Source organism: Lathamus discolor, chromosome 1, assembly GCF_037157495.1.
Source record: "Lathamus discolor isolate bLatDis1 chromosome 1, bLatDis1.hap1, whole genome shotgun sequence".
Lineage (NCBI taxonomy): Eukaryota > Metazoa > Chordata > Aves > Psittaciformes > Psittacidae > Lathamus > Lathamus discolor.
Genome location: NC_088884.1, coordinates 101,120,511 through 101,142,666, shown reverse-complemented (window position 1 = coordinate 101,142,666; position 22,156 = coordinate 101,120,511). Strand labels below are relative to the sequence as shown.

The window sequence follows — 22,156 nt, the reverse complement described above, 5'->3', positions numbered from 1 at the left end:
TTATGTTTGGGTTTTTTTTTCAAAAAGAAAGTTATATTTTGAAGCTGTGAAATGGCTTCCCTGTTTGAATGACTGATTGAACTGCTAGGAGTAATTTCACTTAAAGCTATAATTGTCCTTGAAGGGTATGATACACTGCTAGCAAGGTGTTGCTGCTATCCATTTGAAGAGGCATAGCTCCCTATCCCCTACTCAGTACTGTTCTGCGAGTTAGCAGGAGAGAGAGTTTGAAGCCACTGTCCATCCCTGTCTGATATTAAGGGTTGCTTACTTAATATCCTCTACCCTGTGAACAAATGATGACCATACCTTACAGTGGTATACTAACTAGATAGAATATTTGTCTGTCTAAAACCCAGACAAAATTTAACTCTATATATCTGCGTATTTCAGTAGGTCACAGGGAAGATGTAGGAACAAAGACAATATGACTAAGAAGTCTTTTCTTTATATTTTGGAATTTTTTAACAGCACCCAGAGTAATGTGTGTCTGGAAGAACAGTCCATTATAGTGGTAATCTTGTTCCTCAGATAAAAACATTTAAAAGTGAAATGAAAATCTCTAAACTGGTATTTGTACATTTGTTCATTTTGCCATATGAATGTAACTGATACTTTAAATCACTACTTGGCTGCTACAATTTGTCTTATTGTTTTATAATGCATTGCAAATCTACTTGTTGGGTCTGTGTGCTCATTAGGCTAAAGCACTTATTTCTTTGAATCATCTCATCAAAGTATGATGTAGCTACTTTTATTTAGTTCATTAGCACTGACCCTACTAGAAGAATGAATGATGTTATGCAGATTATACCACAGAGCATCAATCACGTGGTTTAGGCTGAGGCCAGCCTCTCAGTCATCGTGCACCAAATTTGATTTTTGTCAAATTAGAGGTCATCTGTCCCAGTATTATTTCAGAAGGGCTTGGAAAGTATTGCTCTTCATATTACATCTTAACTACATATTTAATATAGGTCTGAACCCTAACTGAATCCTTACCTAGGACTAACTGAGGCCTTGAAGAGCTGGTATGATCCGCGCTTGTTAAAGTGAGCTGGTTTACTTGTACTGTACAAGTTGGAGGGAATGCAATGCACAGATCAAGAACAATTAAAGGAAGAGATGTCTTAGACACTGGCTCTACTTTGCCAGAGCAGAGGAGCAAAATCAGGGAAGGTGACACAGTTCAATAAATAGCTGCAATGTGTATTGAGCAGTCAGCACTATAGTAACAGATCACTGAGTTCACGGTGCCAAAGCCAGTGCATGGAACCTATACCTGGGTGTGAACATGCCTTCCAAAAGGCACTGCTTGTTGGTTGATCTCTGGGACAGCTGATGGAGAGTAGGAGTTAAGACCTGGAAGCTGCTGCCATTCTCAAATTGCGTCTGCTCATGACTCCTGACCCAATGCAACCTTTGTGGTACGCTGTATGCTAAACACTGAATCTGTGTGTGCCTCAGGCTGCAGACCTTTGTTCTAGAGAATATCAGACATGCAGAATTAGAAGGAAGTGCTAACTTGGCTCTTTTTAACTCAATTCAGTGTAGAGAAAACTTTGGACAGTATAAGTTATCCTTTGTTGTTGTTGTTAAAGATGACTTTTCATGAAGTTTATGAAGAAAGCATGAGTATTTGATATTTTTGCACTGGAAAATTTTTCTTTGTCTGAGGTACTTAAGGTTGAGAATAGAGTTTAGTATTTTACAGCATTTTACAGTAGAAAGCTTTTCTGTAAGATTCCACACTTATGCCTTAGGCTGGGCTAGAAACATTGCAATAACCATATTACCCATGCTACTTTGAAAAAAAAAAATAGAAAGAGGTTAAAAAGAAAGAACAAGGATAAGCATACCAAAACCTCTGTTCATATTTGCTTGGAAGAGGAATACTTTTGTTTGGTTTGGTTGAGCAGATTTCTCTTTCTGTATTCAGTTTTTATCACAGGGAAAAACACAGCAGTTGCTATGGACCAGTGGAGGAGTTTATTATTTTTGTAATTATCTTACAAAAAATTAAGTGATTCTGCCCGGGAAAGAAGCTTTATCAAAATATAGCAGATTTTAGAACTACCATTGACTTCAGCAGAAGCAGCATTTCTTAGAAAAACTCTGTAGTGTATTTTCATTGCAAAGTCTTGGAGTTCCACTTTAGCATCCAAGATTACCAGTTAAGTGCCCTATGATTATTAGATATCTTTGCCCTAACTTGGCAAAATTACTTCTTGACTGTTTTGTTAGCATCTCTGTATAGATTGTACTTTCATTGAATATATTCCCCTTATGTAACCAGCAATGTCAGAAGGGATGTACTCTTTGTACGCTATGCATCATGATATATAGGAAGCAGCAGGTCTGCCTGAAAATGAATGATGTCAGCATGCCAAACACGTCAGCATTTCTTTGTGTGTGAGTTTAGGTTATGGATAAACTTTCTGGAAGAAAGAATGATTGGGTTGTCCTCAACCTGTAGAGGCATGATTGTTAATGGCCTGATTTAAGATACACATGTAAGGCATGAATTATCTACATAGTTAGCTATTAACTATTTCTTTCTTTGATGTAAAAATGCAGGCTTAGTGGGTGTGTTCTTCTTAAACTTTTTTATGGGTCCTGTTCTCAGTTTTCACTTATTTGGTGAAACAGGCTTCCCAAGGGAATGGTGGAATCCACCACTCCATCCCTGGAAGTGTTCAAAAACTGTGTAGGTGAGGCCCTTGGCAACATGATTTAGTGGTGCCCTTGGCAATGGTAAAAGTTGGACTGGATGATCTTAAAGGTCTTTTTGAGCCTAGTTTATTCTATGATTATATGATTATCCTGAACAGGCAAATGGGACAGATTCTTTGCTGTGTATGGATTGAGGTGGAAATAAACTTATTGCAGCACATACTCTATTGACATTCATGCTTCTTTTCAGCCTAGCAGCCTCCATTCTGGATCTTTCTGTATGTGAATTCTTCACAGCATCAGCTGTCTTGTTGCTAAGTCACTGGTATTGATCTCTTTGGCAAAAGAAAAATGGAATTTCCAGTATTAATGTTGTCTCATTCTGACATTAAAAAGAATGACTCCTAGTGACTTAAAGTGACTTAATTGATCTTAGGCCACTCCTTTATATGTCTTCAATAATGAATGGTCAGTTGTAATCAAATCATACTCTCTGAAAACAAGTAACTGAACTGGAAGATAAGTGTTATCAGCTGTTGAAAAGTTTCCATATGGCCTTCGTCTGGCAGGAACAAATTTCTAACCGGGGCTTTTTTTGAGTGAAAAATATTGAGCCATAAATGGATGTTGAAAAATTTCTTTCTGATATCTGTATTTCAAAAATAGGTAAAAGTTCTATTTTCCATTAACAACAACAGTTCTCTTTTCAAGGACAATACCAGAATAGGATCACTTCATGATGCTGTTTTCATCTGTTCTCTAAAGACCATTTTGTACTTCTTTTCCTTTCTTCCACTACCTCTTATCATGAAGGAGATCATGTACATGTGACAGCAGTTGTACTTACATCATAGTAGAATGGCTTGCAGATCTTCTATATGCTTGTTTTCTCTCACCTTAACTCTCTTGAGATTGTTAAACTCCACCTCGCTATCCCCATGCATTGCCCTACTTAGTAGTTGTCTAGCTGAACACCACAAACATGCAAATCACTGGATGATCCTCTGTTCCATGCACACCTTTTCTTGCCTCAGGTCTCAGAAGAGCCCAGGAACAAAGATATTGTTCAGTGGTCTGATCTGGAGCTATAGCTTGAGCATAACAAGAGGAGATCCTACTTGACAGTTGAAATGCACTTCAGGAGATCCTGATGCAGAGCAGGAAATACTATATTGTTTAACATATGGCGTTTAATGTTTAAGGTCAATTTGAAGGGATTTTTTATTTTAAATAACAAAAAGATCTCGGCAAGATTTGATAGGGATACTTTCTTTTTGTGCATGCACACCCAATTTCAAAGTTGTTTTCCATTGCAAAGGTCAATAAAAATTAAATATTTTGTAAATTTCAGTTCAAACAAAAGGAAAGAAGTCCATTTTCTGTAATTTAAATTATGTGACAGAAACATAAAACTATTAAAATACTACAAAATAAATACTGCAACACAGCGTGACTTTTAATTTTTCTACTTAATTTTTGTGAAATATTGCTGCCTTCAATTTGGTAATTTGGCATTGAAAAACTGTTCTGTTGGATAATTGCTGAGAAGATATGCTCTTACCCCTGCTCCACATCTTCAGTAAAGTCCAAAACGGCAAACTACCTGGCCTTCTCACCATCTGCTCCATCAGGTTCTGTTTGCTCCATGTAGCTGCCAGTTTAGGTAGATGTTCATCTTTACAGGGTTCTTACAATCTTGTGACTTAAGTGTTCCACAAGACCTGAATTTAGCTTCCAGTGTTTTATGAAATGAATATAATTTTGGACATACTAATAGGATTAGCCTTTGAACTTTTATTTATGTGCTTTCTTAATTGTTTCTTGTTTAAACCCAGGAATTTGTCTTGCAGGAACCATTTTAAAATTGCTTGTGTGATTCAGACCTCTGTTTCTGTTCATTGGTATCACATTCCAGTGTTGTCAGCCTCTGTTTGATAAGTGATGCAGATAATTTTTTTTATATACATCAACAGATACGTAATGATTACTTGTCAACATATATCCTGTTATCAGCTGTAGAAAAATACAAAAATTCAGAGCTCAAAGACTTAATGACTGAACTAACTATGGGATATTTTATAGAAAAGAGTATTCACCTATTTTAATATATTTCTTCTCCTGGGGAGGTAAAAGTTCACTTTTACCAAGTCTGATGTGCTAGGTCAGAACTGCTGTCAGAACAATCTTAATAAATTTCTTGATTTGTAAATCAGAGTTCAAATCCAGAAGACAACATGTCTTTTAGAAGTCTCTCTTTGAGGTTTTTTTTATGACCAGCATATCTGGTCAGCCCCTGTCCAAGACAATTACAGAGAAATGGTTGTCTTTGTGCACTTCTCATTGTTATTCACTGGCAGGATAGTCATCAGAGGGTCACATTAAAGTTCATTCAATCAAAGCTGTGGCAGTAGCAATAGTCCGCCTCAGGTCAATTCCCTCTCTTGGGATTTGTAGGGCACTACCTGAAGTTATTTGCTTAATTTTATGTAGCATTAGTGTCTTGATACTTTGTAGCAAAGATTTCAAAGGCAACAAATCTGTATCTAGTGTTCTACTCCAATGACAATCCAATTATCTTTCCTCTCACTGTGTTATTGTAAACATTTTTATGTATCCTCTGGTATCTTCTAAATTCATTTGCACTTAGCTTTAATCTCTATAGAATGTGTACTGTTATCTTTATGTTGGTTGTTATAATTAGGTTTTGTATTTCTCTGTTCACGTAGTTATTTGTTATGTGCTCGTAATCGTCGTTGGAACCTCTGCCTTTTACTTTTGAAATAATCTTTGAAAGCACTCCCTTCTGCTGCAATAGATAAACCATAGCCAAGAAGTATCTGCTTTTCTTCAGTGAGAGTAAAGGGATCTTAGGCAACCCATATCTATATCTAAATCAGTTAGTTTGGGTGAATCCCAACTGTGTCTTGATTTTTTTTAATCTATGCATATGTACAGATGTACTTAAATATACAGAGATTTATATGTGCACATACACAGATATATATATATTAAGGTCAAATCAGTTCTGTTAGTTGCATTGCAGTATCATTTGCAGAGATTTTTATGAGGCTATTTTACCACAATATTCTTCATTTCTAATGCATGAATAAGTTTTATATGATGTGCATTCCTGCATATTCTGCAGAAGAGGTACCTAAAAGGTACTTTTTTGGCCTGAAGGGGGAACAAAAAGCATGAAAACTCACAGCCATGAAGAGTGTTCTGATCAGGAATATATGAAGTCTATACTTAGATAATTATTCCTCTCAAAGCCAAATTTCCAAACTTAAACTGATGTTTTGGTATCAAACCTTAAATACAAATGAAAGCATGTGATTATAATCTAGATGTAATTTCTGGGGTATTTCTATTTTGGGGATTCTAAAGAGACTGTGAAACATGCTTATTTCTTGGAAAGGGTGTTATTTAAAATACTAAAAATGGAAATGTATATAACACAAACTGGCTCAAAAATCGTAATTTTATGTATTTTGATGAGAATTATTAAAAAGGTAGAAATATAAGGTACTACTTCATGGAGGAAAAACTGAGAAAATAGATAGGACAGCAAAATAACAGCTAAAAAGGCTAAAGCAATGAAAAGTATTTTTTAGCATTAAAGAAGGTAAATTAACTTGTAAATCAAAAGAAAAAAACAGAGACTGTTCAAGAATGAGGAAAAAACCTTTCAGCTTGATTTCAGAAAATTAAGCATGGAAAATTCAGGCAATAATCTCCAAAATGGCTGGAATAGATAAAGATGAGGGAGAAACAAATACTAGATAAACCTTTTGAAGACTGCAAGATGATTAGGTGGTAACAGAATATTTTCAGAAGGCAGAATAAAGTTCTTACAGTGTTGTGCACTGCACTGGAAAGCTTTATCAAGATGTTCTGAAGTCGAAGAATTTAGTCATAGAATCACTGAATCATAGAATGGTTTGGGTTGGAAAGCACCTTAAGCTCTTCTAGTTCCAATCCCCCTGACATGGGCCAGGATGCCTCACACTAGGTGATGTCATTCAAGGCTCTGTCCAGCCTAGCCTTGGACACTGCCAGGGATGGAGCATTTACCACTTCCTTGGGCAATCTGTTCCAGTGCCTCACCAACCTCACAGTAAAGAACTTCTTCCTTATATCTAACCTTCTTCCCCTGTTTAAACTTGGACCCATTACCTCTTGTCCTATCACTACAATCATGACAACAGACAGAATAGGAAATTAAGATTACTTCCTAATATATAATACATAATTTGTCATTTTTACTTTTGGGACAAGAGATGCTAGAGATGAGGCTGAGGAAACACTTTCTTGTGTGGTTTAGTGATACATTCCAAGTACTTTATTGAGTAATTGTGGCTGTTTGTTCCAAACGATAGAAGTGACTCACACAGATGATTGATAGAATTTACAGTCAGGAAGTCCTTTTTGAAAGTTGGATTTTCCCCAATTCTTCCTGCAGATAACAAAAGACCAGAATTTAACTGCTTCTTCAAAACTTTTCTTCAAACTCGTTTTGACACAGTAGCATAATTTTAAAACACTTAGAGAAGATAAGGAGTGAAATCTTGCTTGTATTGAAATATTGTTTTTTTCCTCTTGATTTCTGTGTGGTGCTCAATAGCCAGGTGTTTCTTTTCCTCCTTTTCTCTTTGTTGAGCAAAGCTTACAAATTGCAGAACTCCCGAAAGAAAAGCAGTGCTGTTCACACATCTAGCTTAACCAAACAGTCTCTTACCTGCTGCAAGACTTGTGCTTCTTAACAACATCTTTACCCAACTACGTGAAAATCTTTTAAGAAGTAGCTGTTCTGCTTACAATCATTTAACAGCCACAAACACAATAAATAACAAATCAAAGCTTCCATGAAATTTTAGCTAATTATTCTTTATTCACATCTGATACTAGCAGAGTGTTGAAAGAAAATCTTAGTTCAGCTAGTGATAAATTTAGCTGTGAAACATATAGGTTAATGTTTGTCATGGTTTAAGCCCAGCCAGTAACTCAGAACCACGCAGCCGCTCACTCACTCCCCCCTCTTCTTCCTAACCCTGCTCCCGGAGGGATGGGGAGGAGAATCGAAAGAATTTAACTCCCACAGGTTGAGATAAGAACAGTCCAGTAACTAAGTGTCCTGGGTTTACCAGTAGCCGTTTTGCTCCTTCTTAGTAACTGGTGCAAGCTCTGTGTTTTGACTTCCAGCCTGGGCAGAGAGCTGATAACACCAATTGTTTTTAATTGTTGTTAAGTAATGTTTATTCTGGCCAAGGACTTTGTGAGTCTCATGCTCTGCCAGGGACGAGAGGAGGCCAGGAGGAAGCAGAGACAGGACACCTGACCCAAGCTAGCCAAAGAGGTATTCCATACCACAGCACGTCGTGCCCAGGGAGGGAACTGGGAGTTGCCCGGAAGGGCATGGTCTCTCCTCGGGGGGGTTGAACTCGTTCGGTGGTGGTATCGTATTCTCTTGGTATTTTCTTTTATCAATATTATCACTGGTGGTAGTAGTAGCAGTTTGTGTTATACCTTAGTTACTGGGCTGTTCTTATCTCACCCCATGGGAGTTACATTCTCTTGATTCTCCTCCCCATCCCTCCGGGAGCGGGAAGGGTCGGGGGGGGGGGGGGGATGGTGAGTTAAGTTTTCCCCTAAAATCAAATCCCCTGGAGGTATACATCAGACTTCCCCATCTTCCCACATTACCCACCAAGTATATCCAGGTCCCTGAGCAAAAGCAATCCCACCAGTGGGTTTGCATTTACCTGAAGCAGGAATAACCCAGACTGTCTTCTCCAGCAAATTCTTCATGTGCACCACAGGAACTTTGTCCCCCTCTACAATGTGTAAAAGTTCTGACTGGGCTGGGCTAGCTCTATTGGCCGATCCTCTAGTGTTAACCAACCAGGTGGCCTTTAGTAAGTGTGTATCCCAATGCTTGAAAGTTCCCCCACCCATTGCTCTCAGTGTGGTTTTTAACAGCCCATTGTACCGTTCGATTTTCCCAGAGGCTTGTGCATGGTAGGGGATATGATATATCCACCCAATGCCATGCTCTTTGGCCCAAGTGTCTATAAGGTTATTCCGGAAATGAGGCCCATTGTCTGACTCAGTTCTCTCTGGGGTGCCGTGTCACCACAAAATCTGTTTCTCAAGGCCCAGGATAGTGTTCCGGGCAGTGGCGTGGGGCACAGTGTATGTTTCCAGCCATCTGGTGGTTGCTTCCACCATGGTAAGCACATGGCACTTGCCTTGGCGGGTTGGTGGGAGTGTGATATAGTCAATCTGCCAGGCCTCCCATATTTGTACTTCAGCCATCATCCTCCATACCAAAGAGGCTTTAACCGTTTGGCTTGTTTAACTGCAGCGCATGTTTCACAGTTGTGAATAACCTGGGCTATAGTGTCCATTGTTAAGTCCACCCCTTGATCACAATCCCATCCATATGTTGCATCTCTGCCCTGATGGCCTGAAGTGTCATGGGCACACCAGGCCAAAAATAATTCACCTTTATGTTGCCAATCTAAGTCCATCTGAGCCACTTCAATCTTAGCAGCTTTATCCACCTGTTGGTTGTTCTGGTGTTCCTCTGTGGCCTGACTTTTGGGTACATGTGCATCTACATGGCGTACCTTCACCACCAGGTTCTGCACCCAGGCAGCAATATCTTGCCACAGTGCAGCAGCCCAGATGGGTTTACCTCTGCGTTGCCAGTTGCTCTGCTTCCATTGCTGCAACCACCCCCACAGGGCATTTGCCACCATCCATGAGTCAGTGTAGAGATAAAGTACTGGCCACTTTTCTCATTCAGCAATGTCCAGGGCCAGCTGGATGGCTTTCACCTCAGCAAATTGACTCAATTTACCCTCTCCTTCAGCAGTTTCTGCAACTTGTCGTCAAGGACTCCATACGGCTGCCTTCTACCTCCGATGCTTTCCCACAATATGGCAGGTGACATTCCAAAATCTTTGCCCTCTGGCCAGTCCATGGTGACTTCTGGAATGCCTGGATGACTGGGATTTCCTATTCAAGGTCACTGTGTAATTAGTGCAGCCCATTTACTCCATGTAGCATCAGTTGCATGATGTGTAGGGGAGATCCTGCCTTTGAACATTCAGCCCAGCACAGGCAACCAGGGTGCCAGGAGGAGCTCTGCTTCAGTGACAGTCACTTCTGAAGGAGCTCAAACCCCTTCATAGGCTGCCAGTATCTCTTTCTCAGTTGGGGTATAGCTGGCCTCAGGCCCTTTGTATTCCCTCCTCCAAAAGCCGATGGGTCGACCTCGAGTCTCCCCTGGAGTTTTCTGCCAGAGGCTCCAGGTAGGACCATTTTCCCCAGCTGCAGTGTACAGTACATTTTTTACATCTGACCCGGTCTGGACTGGTCCAAGGGCTACTGCATGAACTATCTCGCGTTTAATTTGTTCAACGCCTTGCTGTTGCTTAGGGCCCCATTAAAATCGTTCTTCTTCCGGGTCACATGATAGAGGGCTTACAGTCAAACTGTAGTTTGGGGTGTGAATTCTCCAGAACCCCACAACACCCAAGAAAGCTTGTGTTTCTTTCTTATTAATTGGTGGAGACATTGCTGTTATCTTGTTGATCACATCTGTGGGGATCTGGCGGTGTCCGTCTTGTCATTTTATTCCCAAAAATTGAATCTCCTGTGCAGGTCCCTTGACCTTACTCTGTTTTATGGCAAAACCGGCTTTCAGCAGGATTTGGATTATTTCCCTCCCTTTCTCAAAGACTTCTTCCACTGTATCACCCCACATGGTAATGTCATGAATGTATTGCAGGTGTTCTGGAGCTTGCCCCTGTTCCAGTGCAGTCTGGATCAATCCATGGCAAATGGTAGGGCTGTGTTTCCACCCCTGGGGCAGTGGGTTCCAAGTGAACTGGACACCCCTCCAAGTAAAAGCAAACTGTGGCCTGCACTCTGCTGCCAAAGGAATTGAGAAAAATGCATTGGCAATATCAGTCGTGGCATACCACTTGGCTGCCTTTGACTCTAATTCATACTGAAGTTCTAGCATGTCCGGTACAGCAGCACTCAATGGCGGTGTGACTTCATTCAGGCCACGATAGTCTACTGTTAGTCTCCACTCTCCATTAGATTTTCACACTGGCCATATGGGGCTATTAAAGGGTGAGCAGGTCCTGCTGATCACTCTCTGACTCTCCAGTCTACGAATCAGCTGATGGATAGGAATCAGGGAGTCTCGGTTGGTGCGATATTGCCGCTGGTGCACTGTTGTGGTCGCGACTGGCACTTGTTGTTCTTCAACTTTCAGCAACCCCACAACAGAAGGATCCTCTGAGAGGCAAGGTGGACAGCTGTTTAATTTCCTCTGTCTCCGAAGCAGCAACACTAAAAGCCCATCGGTACCCTTTTGGGTCTTTGAAGTATTCCCTCCTGAGGTAGTCTATGCTGAGGATGCATGGAGCCTTTGGACTAGTCACAATGGGGTGCTTTTGCCACTTCCTCCCAGTCAGGCTGATTTTAGCCTCCAGTACAGTCAACTCTTGGTATCCTCCTATCACTCCAGAAATATAAATGAGTTCCACCCCTTGATGGTTTGATGGCATCAGGGTACACTGTGCACCGGTATCTACTAGAGCCTTATACTTCTGTGGGACTGATGTGTCAGGCCATCTGATCCACAGAGTCCAGTAAATCCGATTCTGCCTTACCTCCACCTGGCTGGAGGCAGGGCCTCTCTAATAGTGACCACAATATTGATCACTTAAGTATTGTAGACAAGGATTAGTCTTTATCACAGGAGCTGGAGTAAAATCAGCTCTTCCACTCCATCTGGGGACTGAAGCTGCAGTTTTCATGGGATGATCATCCTTGACCTTTGTTCTCCTCTTCGATTCACACACCCGTTCCTACAGAGCTGAGGTTGGTTTTCCATCCCACTTTCTCATGTATTCTCAGTGATCCCACAGGTAAAACCATAGGGTGACCCATGGCGTGTACCTCCTATATCTTCTCTTTCAAGCAGTAGGACACCTTTTGTTAATAGCTGAGACGTGTGTTGATACACGTGAGGAGCTGGATAGATCGGATAGATCATCTCTCAATTGTTGGAACTCCTGGGACAGTTTTTCCTCAGCGAAAATGATGGAAGGGTTGAGATTGTCTTCGAACTCTCAGAGTTGATGAATCACTTCATCCACTGTTGGTGGTACTATGTCATGCCAGGTTATTGATGCCAATGAGTGAGCATATGATGGTGGTGCACTTTGTGTAAATTTCTGCCACACAGGTCGTGTACATTCAACTTCAGCTGGATCTATGGATGCATTCCCAGCATCCGGCCTACGCTATATCATCTCTAAAATGGCTGATACCCTCAGAGACTGGATTCCTTTCTCTATCGTGGTCCAGTTGGCCAAACGACTCATAACATCATCCTTGTATGGAAACCTTTCTTTCACAGCTGCCAAGAGCCACCTCCAAAGGCTGAGGGACTGTTTCTCTTTGGCAATTGCTTTGTCAGTTCCCCCTTCACTAGCAAGTGGTCCCAGCTGCTTGGCTTCCCTACCTTCTAGTTCATGACCATTGCCCCCCCTGTCCCAGCATCAGAGCAACCAGGTGATGACTTGCTACCCTGGATGACGGATGAAATATTTTCACATATTCCATAGCTCAGTTGAGGTCCGGGGTTGAGAAGTCACCTCTTCTTCTTCCTCTTCCTCTGATTCACATAATGATAACTCTTGTTCAGATGCTGGCTCATGTAGTAGGCCCATGCATTGGTTCTTCATCTTCCCTCACTGTACGGGTTGCTTTTTGTGCCTCTTGTTTGGTTTTCCCCTTGCATACAGGAGCAACTGATACTGGCACAAGCTGGTCCTCCGGTTTAGCTGCAGTGATTAACACTGGGGTTGGAGTGGCTGCAGTATCTGCTGTCGGGGTTGATGCAGTCACTGTGCTTGGGGGTTGAGTAGCACCAGCAGCTGCACTGACTGTTGCTGTCAGGGTTTGAGTAGCTGCTGTGCTTATCTCTGGGGTTGGTGTAGTTGCTGTACTTGGAGTAGCTGCATTGTCTGTTGCTTTGCGATCAGATCCAGAGATATCTTTGTCCCTTTGAAGGTACTGGATAGTGCTGAACAGGGCTCTGTGAGCATAGGCAAAGCCCCAGCACGTTGCCATGATTTGTCCCTCTCTGGTATGACCAGGATGACAACCCACCTCATTTAAGTATTCTACCAATTTTTCTGGATTTTGTTCAGTGGTGACATTTCAAAGCACTGGAGGGGCCCACTGGCCCAGATACTGGCTCATACTATCCCACACACCCTGCCACTCATGACTCTCCAGCCTCAGGGAAAATCTCTTGATCCTCCTATATCGCCATCTAACCCTAGACAAGATCCAAACCTGACTCTGCTTAACTTTTGAGATCGTATGAAATGGCTGTGGATAAAACACACTCTGTGTGCCAACATGGTGATCCCCATCACTATCAGAAGGCAGGTCTCAAAGGTACTCAAAGGCCATTCAAAACCTTCAGAATTCTCAAATGATGCTGTAAATAGTTTGGTGGGGGAGCTGGGGATGTAAGGGAATGTCTCCTTCACAGGTTGACCACCCAAGGAGGAAAAAAAAGATGTGTAATTGCTAAATACTTCTATTATATACCTCCCAAAGTACAGAGGTGATGACCACACTGGGAATGCAAGCCAGATCAGTTTCATGATCAATGAGGCTATTGTATTACAAGTCATTACCATACATGAGGCTATTGTATTACAAGTCATTACAATAAAGTACAATGAAACAAGAACCTTAGCCCAGGTACCCCAGCCAATGAACACTAACACAGCAAATACTGGCGGTAAGTAAGGTATGACATGCTAAAACTCCGAGATCAAGAGCAACAACTTTGAGAGCCAATAAATCAGCACTGTGACAAGTGACTATTAATCCAAAACAATGAATGCTTATCACAAATACGATTAGACACACTCTGGTCAGATCTGTCGTTATCTCAACCCTTCCTGCCCCACGTTGGGCGCCAAAAGAACTGTCATGGTTTAAGCCCAGTCAGTAATTCAGAACCATGCAGCCGCTTCACCCACTCCCCCCTCTTCCTCTCCCTCCTCCCAGAAGGATGGGGAGGAGAATCGAAAGAATGTAACTCCCACAGGTTGAGATAAGAACAGTCCAGTAACTAGGCTATAACACAAACCACTACTGCTACCACCAATAATAATAATTATAAGGGAAATAACACGGGAAGAGAATACAACCGCTCACCACCCGCCAACTGATACCCAGCCCAGCCCGAGCAGTGATCTAGCCCTTCTGGGTGACTGCCCCCAGTTTATGTACTGGGCATGACGTGCTGTGGTATGGAATACCTCGTTTGGGTCAGGTGTCCTGTCTCTGCTTCCTCCTGGCTTCCCCTCCTCCCTGGCAGAGCATGAGACTCAGAAAGTCCCTGGTGAGAGTAAACATTACTGAGAAACAACTAAAAACATTGGTGTTATCAGCATTGTTCCCAGGCCGAAAGTACAGCACTGCACTAGCTACTAAGAAGGAGAAAACTGACTGCTACTGCTGAACCGATGGCAATGCTGTACTTTATCTTATAGATTCTTCAGTATCATGTAGGGAACATATACTTCAAATCCTCCTTAGGTATAAGATATTGTAAGAGTTGTCACATAAGTTTTAGATCTCTATTCCAAATTAATATAGTTTTGGAATAATTCAAAGATGATTTTTTTTGTGGATTTTTTTTTTTTTTAAGGTGCTTTTCTGAGAGAGATAACTAATTCCATGGAGGCTCTCATTCTGAAATTTTAAATTGTAAATGATATATTTGTTGATAAGTTTGTAATGTTACTTAGATTTGTGACTTGCATTTGTTGTACAAATTTTAGCATTAGCATGTGTTCATTGAGCTGTCTGAGATGATAAACAGCAGGATCAGTTTTTTTCTTCAGATCATAGAGGAGTCTCCCCTACTTTCCACACTTGCTCTGAGAGCAATACCTAGTGACCTGTCTTTTTCATGGCAAGATGTAAAATTTCTTTGTCCTTAATTTCTGAGGATGATAAAAATGGGAATATAAATGAAAGCAGTAAGACTTAGAAGAAAGACTTTCTTTAAACATTTTAAATTGTATGAATTTTTTTATTTTTTTTTTGATTGCAGAGTGATCTGTTTGTCTCTTTATCTCCATCACCATAGTCACTCCCTTAAACCTGTTTTGAAAGCTCTTAGTGCCTTTTTCAGGTTTAAGGGGCTCAGACAAACAGTCCTCTGGAAATGACTGTGTACTTTTTTTGCTCAGTGTATCTTCTTTCTTTTGTCTTATCTAGGTTCTACATGTTTTATTGAACTGAATTTTGGTTTTACCTAGAGAAATAAGAGCAATTTATTGTGGTTTTGTGAAGTTCTCAGTTCTGTCTAATCTGAAAGGTTATAATTTTCCCCTTATATTTCTTTGAGTGGACATGTAGGAGAACTTGGTATTTGAGTGGTGGAAATATAAATAGCTCCTCATTTTCATTATATGATTATTGCTGTAATTTGTAAAATTTCTGAAAGCTGATAATAATCTAACATTTTGATTGTATTTTTTTTCTTTGAAGGACACTATGAGGAGGTGTATGATAACCAGCTTAACTTGGCCTACTATTTCAATGACCCTGAGGACAAGTGGTTAAGTAATTATTTTCATGAGGGATGCTTTAACACTGCTAAACTAATAACAACTGATATCAGGAAAAGAGAGGCACAAGCATATGCAAATATGGGACTCATCAAAGAGGAACAAGGTAAGTCACTGAGGTCATAAAGCTACATTTTACCAGTATTTTAGACAGCCATCTTTGATTTGCAACCATAATTTGAAAGAAGTTTTAAAACTGTTACAATTTTAATTTTTGGAGCTGCAAATAGGAAGACAGAAAAATCTGTAATTATTCACAGATCTGTTTCCTCTGACATTCCTTCTACTGTTGAGAGTACTCCATCAGATGAAAAACAAAACACAAGTTTAAAGGATGCATTTGTTCAGTGCAAAGTTTCTTTGGGTTTGACCTTGCTTCATTTTGCTTGTCTTTGACGAGACTCATAATGCTGCCTCAGGCCATCGGTGTTTGAATAGAATGGCATCTGTGGTTACACAAACTGAGTTTGATTTGAGAGGTATAAACGAGTAGTTCAGTTTAATCCTGCCTCCAATTTACACTTGGATAAAATTGCCTCTATTTTTTGTGTCCTTTTTAAAAACTACCTTCTGGTAGTTTGACTGAAAAAGGCACCCTGTTTGTTGGTATACAACTGCCACATTGGTGTTTGCTTCAGATTTGTATCTTACCACAAGCTCCTTTTCTCCATTCATTAATCTGTATCCTCAAACTGTGAGACTCTGAAATTAGAAAAGGTATTAACAGAAGTAATTAGAATCATAGAAGAGCCCAGGCTGGAAGAGATCTCTGGCCCAAACTTTCATGGGAAAGATTGCCAAGATGAGGTTGTTTAGGCACCTTGTCAAATCGCATCTTGAAAAGCTCCAGTAATGGGGACCCTACTACATCCCTGGGGAGGCTGTTCCAGTGAATTATTGCTCTCTCTGTAAATATTACTTTCTTATATCAAGATGAATCTTGTTTCTATGTTTAAAAACATATACATTATCTTTCACGGCTGAAGGCTTTGTGTGTGTATAGTAGTCTGGGTATAAAAAAAAAGTGTTTTCCTATATTTGTATTAAATCCTTTCATGTTGTGGGAAGACAAGCAATGAGCGACCCTCAAGCAACTGAATAAAATCTCTCTTTCAGTTTTAATTTCAAAGTGTAGTGGAGGCCTAACCATTGCTTAAAATATATGTGGTTTGTATAGTTATCACAGTTTTATTTTTAAGTTTGTGGGTTTAAACTATTCCAACTCTGAGCTCAGTCTGTGGCTGGTTTCTCGAATAGAATGGCTTTTCTTAGACAGAAAAAAGATTCACAGAAATTGAAATATTTTTTTTTTTTAAATGGTGCAATTCCTGTAAATATCTGACAGAATGGGTGTGTCTTGAAAGATGGCCTAATTTCCTAACAGAAACCTGGACGTAAAACACGTCCCCCCTTCCTCCTCCCCTCCTTCACGCCCCCTTCCCTCCCTCCTCCCCACCCCCTTAAGAGGTGATTGTCCTGGGTTATTTTTCTCATCTTCTTTTGTAGTTGAAACATCACACTTTTTTTCAGTATGCCCTCATATTTTCTAGGCTGCTGGTCATTCACACTGTTTTCCTCTGAACTGTTGCTGAATCTGTCTTGACTGCAACACCCAGAGCTAAATTTAGTTTTAAAATTTGGGTTCCTATCAATGATAAAAAAACACTTGTTTTTCTTACAAGTGGTTTTATTTGTGCTTTCAATTATGACATTCACATTCTTCGTTTCAGCTTAAATTGCATACTCATATTCAGTTCATGACCTTCAGTAATCTCTAAATTCTTTTCTGAAGAACCATTAACCAGCTATGCTTTCTCCATTCTGAGATCAGCAGTTATTTCTGCCAAAATGAAATATGTTGCTTTCTTTTTGCATTGAGTAGCATCCTGTGTTTCGTAGGTAGTTTCTAGAAATTGTCAATATTGCTTTGAATTCTGAATTGTCCTTCAGCATGCTTTCTTTTTTTCCTACTTTGGTATTATATGAACATTTTAAAAGCGTCTTATATCTTGTAATTCAGATCCTTAATGAAAATGCTAGGTAATAAACTGGACCTAGAACAGGCATCTGTGGAAACTCATCAAATACCTTTTCCACACTGTAGTTCCGCATAAGTAGAACTACTTATAACCAACATCTATATGGGATTTCCTAACTAGTTTGCACTCACCTAACAATAATTGCAGGTTAATTACACTTCCCTCATGCTTTACAAGGAAGTTATATTATAGAAATTATTATTACTATATAGAAGTTATATTTACAAGAAAGTTATAGTCAAAGTGAGAAAGAATTTACTAACTTAAATAGAAGATTGGTTTGATGGCATAAGCTCTTGATGTATTAGAGTTGGCTATAATATTTTCATGCTTTCTTTACATGCTTGGGAATAGTCTGTTTGAGTATGTATTTATTCCAGTATTGTTTTAGGAATTTAAGTTAAGCTAAATCCAGTTTTCCAGTAGATAAGATAGTGCCTGCTTAAAGCCCAGTCAGTCACAACTAAGTTATCTTCATTTTGAGTGAAAAATGCTCAATTACCTTATCTGTCTGATGCTCAGTAGGATAAAATTATTGAGGTTGATGGCTTGGTTAGGGGTTTTTTTGTAGCTTTTTCACTTGGTCCTTCAGTTACTAAAAAGTAAAATTATGAGAATGTGCATAAAAGCAAACATCCCTATCTTCTTGGAGCTTCAAAGGCTTATACTAAGCGTGTCTCACTACTGTTATCTAACCGCTGCCAAAAAAAAAAAAATCAGCATTTCCTAATTATATGATGTGTTAAGCAAAAGTTGCTGAATACTTAAATATATTTAAGCCCATTACAAAAACCAATAAGCAGTTATGAAATACACTTTGAGATGCTCAGAGAAGGGTGAATTTCATTTTCCTGCTGTAAAATATTAGAAACTTCCAAAAGATAAGCTTATTATTAACATTGGTAGGAAGAGATAAAGCAAAGTGCTTTTTCACTGCCCAGGGTAAAGCTCCATGGTATAGTAGGATCCATCCTTTGCAAATGTTTCTTGCCAGAGGGAAAGAAAGGAAAAAAAAAAAAAGGACGAAGCTGAGAGGGTAAACGTAGGATTTGTTTTGAGGGACTACTGAGTAAAAGACAGCAGATGTATTCCATGCACTCTTTATTTTCAGTGGGCGAAAAATAAAATCACAAGTTCTGTTTGAAGAAAAGGTGTAGGAGCAGATGTTGAGTTGGCATTGTATAAAATTGAGTAAGTATTTATGGTGTTATAAGTAAAATTCTAAACATGCTAATTTTAATATTAGGGCAGATGGATATAGTTTGTAAATTGGTCTTTATGTTCAGTTATTTATAATTATGTAATCTAATTATCTTGTGAACTGAATGAGTCAGATGCTCACTTCCTATGGGTGTGTATATACATATACATACAGGAATAGATACACATGTATAAGCAGGTATGTGTGCATTAATATATACATATATGAATATGTATTTGTGCCTATATTCCTCGAGAAACCTGGTCTAATGGATAGTGTCCCTGCCCATAGCAGGCAGTTTGGAACTAGAGGCTGGAACTAGATCTTTAAGGTCCCTTCCAAACCCAGCCATTATACGGCTCTGTATAAACACAAGTATATCCCTGTACGTATGTGAAAGATGCCTAACATTTACATGGTACTTTCATCTGATTTAAATCATATTAACTTCATTGATTAATAGTGCAGCCAGGAAGACAGGAAAATTTGCAGGAACACAAAGTTAGTCTTTTGTTCATATGTGCATCTTTTTAACTCTAAATATCTCGTACCATTTTTTTTCAGTTCTCTCACCCAACAGTGTATTTTTTATTACTTGTAAATGGAAGCTGTCTATATATGCTTAGGACTGATTGCTTGTGAATATAAAGTTAAACATGTACTTGTAAAGGTTGTTGTTTGCCTTGGAAGCAAATCAATAAATATGCTGGGTAATATTTGTGTAATCAAATTTAAAGTTCTTTGACTTTCAGCCTAGTCCCTGTCCTAAAGGCTGGATATAATCTCATGTTCATTAACCTTCAAAGATAAATATTTGAGGTGTCAGCAGTGTAGACTTCAGTCGTGGTATTTGGATGCAGGTGATTATGGCTGTCAGTACAGAAGGGAAAGAAAAGACGAATAATTGGGTAGCCTTCTACAAGCACAAATGGAACATTTGGCTTGAAGCAAAAATTATTTTAGTGATATTTCTTTACGAAATGAGATTCTAACTTGTTTAAAAAAAAACTCTGTTTTTTAAATCATAGAATCATAGAACAGTTAGAGCGCACACTGCTGGCTCATGTTCATTTTCTCATCGACCAGCACCCCCGAGTCCTTCTCCGCAGGGCTGCTCTGAATCTCTTCTCTGCCCAACCTGTAGCTGTGCCTGGGATTACTCCGACCCAGGTGCAGGACCTTGAACCTGGCATGGTTAAACTTCATACGGTAGGCATCAGCCCACCTCACAAGCGTGTCAAGGTCCCTCTGGATGGCATTCCTTCCCTCCAGCATATCAGCTGGACCACACAGCTTGGTGTCATCGGCAAACTTGCTGAGGGTGCACTCAATCCCACTGTCCATGTCAGCAATGAAGATGTTAAACAAGGCCGGTTCCAACACTGATCCCTGAGGGACACCACTCGTTACCGGTCTCCAGCCGGACATCGAGCCATTGACCACAACTCTTTGTGTGCAGCCATCCAGCCAGTTCTTTATCCACCGAGTGGTCCATCCATCAAATTGATATCTCTCCAATTTTTTTTATGTCATGTGGGACAGTGTCGAACGCTTTGCACAAGTCCAGGTAGATGACATCAACTGCTTTACCCTTGTCCATCAATTCTGTAGCCCCATCATAGAAGGCCACCAAATGGGTCAGGCAGGATTTCCCCTTAGTGAAGCCATGCTGGCTGTCACCAAGCACCTTGTTGTTTTTCATGTGCCTTAGCATGCTGTCTAGGAGAATCTGCTCCAAGATTTTACCAGGCACAGAGGTGAGACTGACTGGTCTGTAATTCCCTGTGTCTTCCATTTTCCCCTTCTTGAAAATGGGGGTTATATTTCCCTTTTTCCAGTCGTCGGGAACTTCACCTGACTGCCATGATTTTTCAAGTATTATGGGCAGTCGCTTAGCAACTTCATTTGCCAGCTCCTTCAGGACCTGCAGATGGATTTCATCAGGTCCCATGGACTTGTGTGCGTTCAGATTTTTAAGATGGTCTCAAACCAGATCCTCTCCTACACTGGGCCCAAGGTCTTCATTCTCACAGTCCCTGCGTCTACCTTCTAAGAACTGGGTGGTGCAGTCAGAGCCTTTGCCAGTGAAGACTGAGGCGAAGAAGTCATTCAGAACCTCAGCCTTCTCCAAATCCAGGGTAGCCAGCTCTCCTGAAAGCTTCCTCAGGGGGCCTATGTTGTCCCTAGTCTGTTTTTTGTTTGCTACGTACCTGTAGAATCCCTTCCTGTTATCCTTAACATCCCTGGCTAGGTTTAATTCTAACTGGGCCTTAGCCTTCCTAACCTGGTCCCTAGCTTCCCGGGCAACATCCCTGTACTCTACCCAGGCTGCCTGTCCTTGCTTCCATTTTTTATAAGCCTCTTTTTTCCTTTGAAGTTTCCTCAGCAGCTCCTTATCCATCCAAGGAGGTCTCCTGGCCCTTCTGCCGCACTTCTTTCTAGTTGGGATGCAGCACTCATGAGCTTGTAGTAGGTGATCCTTGAGTATCAACCAACAGTCTTGGGCCCCCCTGCCCTCCAGGGCTATATCCCATGGAACCTTACTAAGCAGGCTCCTGAAGAGGCCAAAGTCTGATCTCTTAAAGTCCAGGGCAGTGAGCTTGCTACATGCTCTTCTCCACTGCCCTGGGGATCTCAAATTCAACCATCTCGTGATTGCTGCATCCAAGGCCGCCCTTTACACTTGAAAAAAAAGCAGTGTCATCTCCCTTTCCTCACCCCCTGCCATTAAATCCAGCATTACTTTTCACTCAAGTAAGCACTGCCTTTGTTACAGAATCTCAGTTAAGAGAAATTCATTTTAAAAAATATGTTCATTCTTGTGCTTTGAATGTGTTTTTAGAAGTAATACCAGTCATTACAAATGTGCGCATTTTTCTGCATACTAGAGAATACGGTTATCATAGCCTGTGATAGTTTTTTTTATTATAATAGTGTAAATTCTGCTAAAGTTAGTTGTGAACTTCAGGTTTACGCTGCTGTATCTTGCAGAAGTAACAGTCTGAGTGTATTGATAAACATAATGGCTAGTGGTAGTGTGCATAGGTTCTTACTCTACCAGTGCTCATCATTACAATATTTGAGCGATTTATTTTCTGTATTAAATGGTTAACATCTACTGGCCATGAAATTATGTAGGCCTTAAATATACATCAAAAAGATTCAGATAACTTACATCAGTAATAAAACAAGTCCAGGTGAAACAAGGAATTTGTACTTGTATTTGCTTCAAATAGGTTATAATAAAATTAAATATAGTATATTTCTATGTTATTCAAAAACATAATAAAAAAATAAAAACAGATATCTGAAAGTGTACTTATTCTAATAGCAACTGTTAAGGCCACTACAAATAATAGATGTGTTTGTATAAATATGTGTGTACATAAATATGTATGTATGTGCATGAATATATACATACATATATATACGCAGATGTATGCATACATGTGTGCATACACTTTCAAAATAACCAGTGCTTTCTAGCAAGTACTGCAGATGATACCAAAATTTCAATCTTAATATCAAACAATTCTGCATTTGTGAGAGAATCT

General features: G+C 40.0%; 1 protein-coding gene across 1 annotated transcript in view; it reads left to right on the top strand.

Annotated features, from left to right (window-relative positions):
* Positions 1-22,156, top strand: part of TTC29 (tetratricopeptide repeat domain 29) — a gene marked incomplete at its 5' end in the record, with an annotated part of 142,491 nt that overhangs the window by 25,219 nt on the left and 95,116 nt on the right. The window contains one exon of the mRNA XM_065688281.1: positions 15,283-15,468. Coding sequence (XP_065544353.1) covers positions 15,283-15,468 — 186 coding nt within the window. The remainder of the gene's footprint in view (positions 1-15,282; positions 15,469-22,156) is intronic.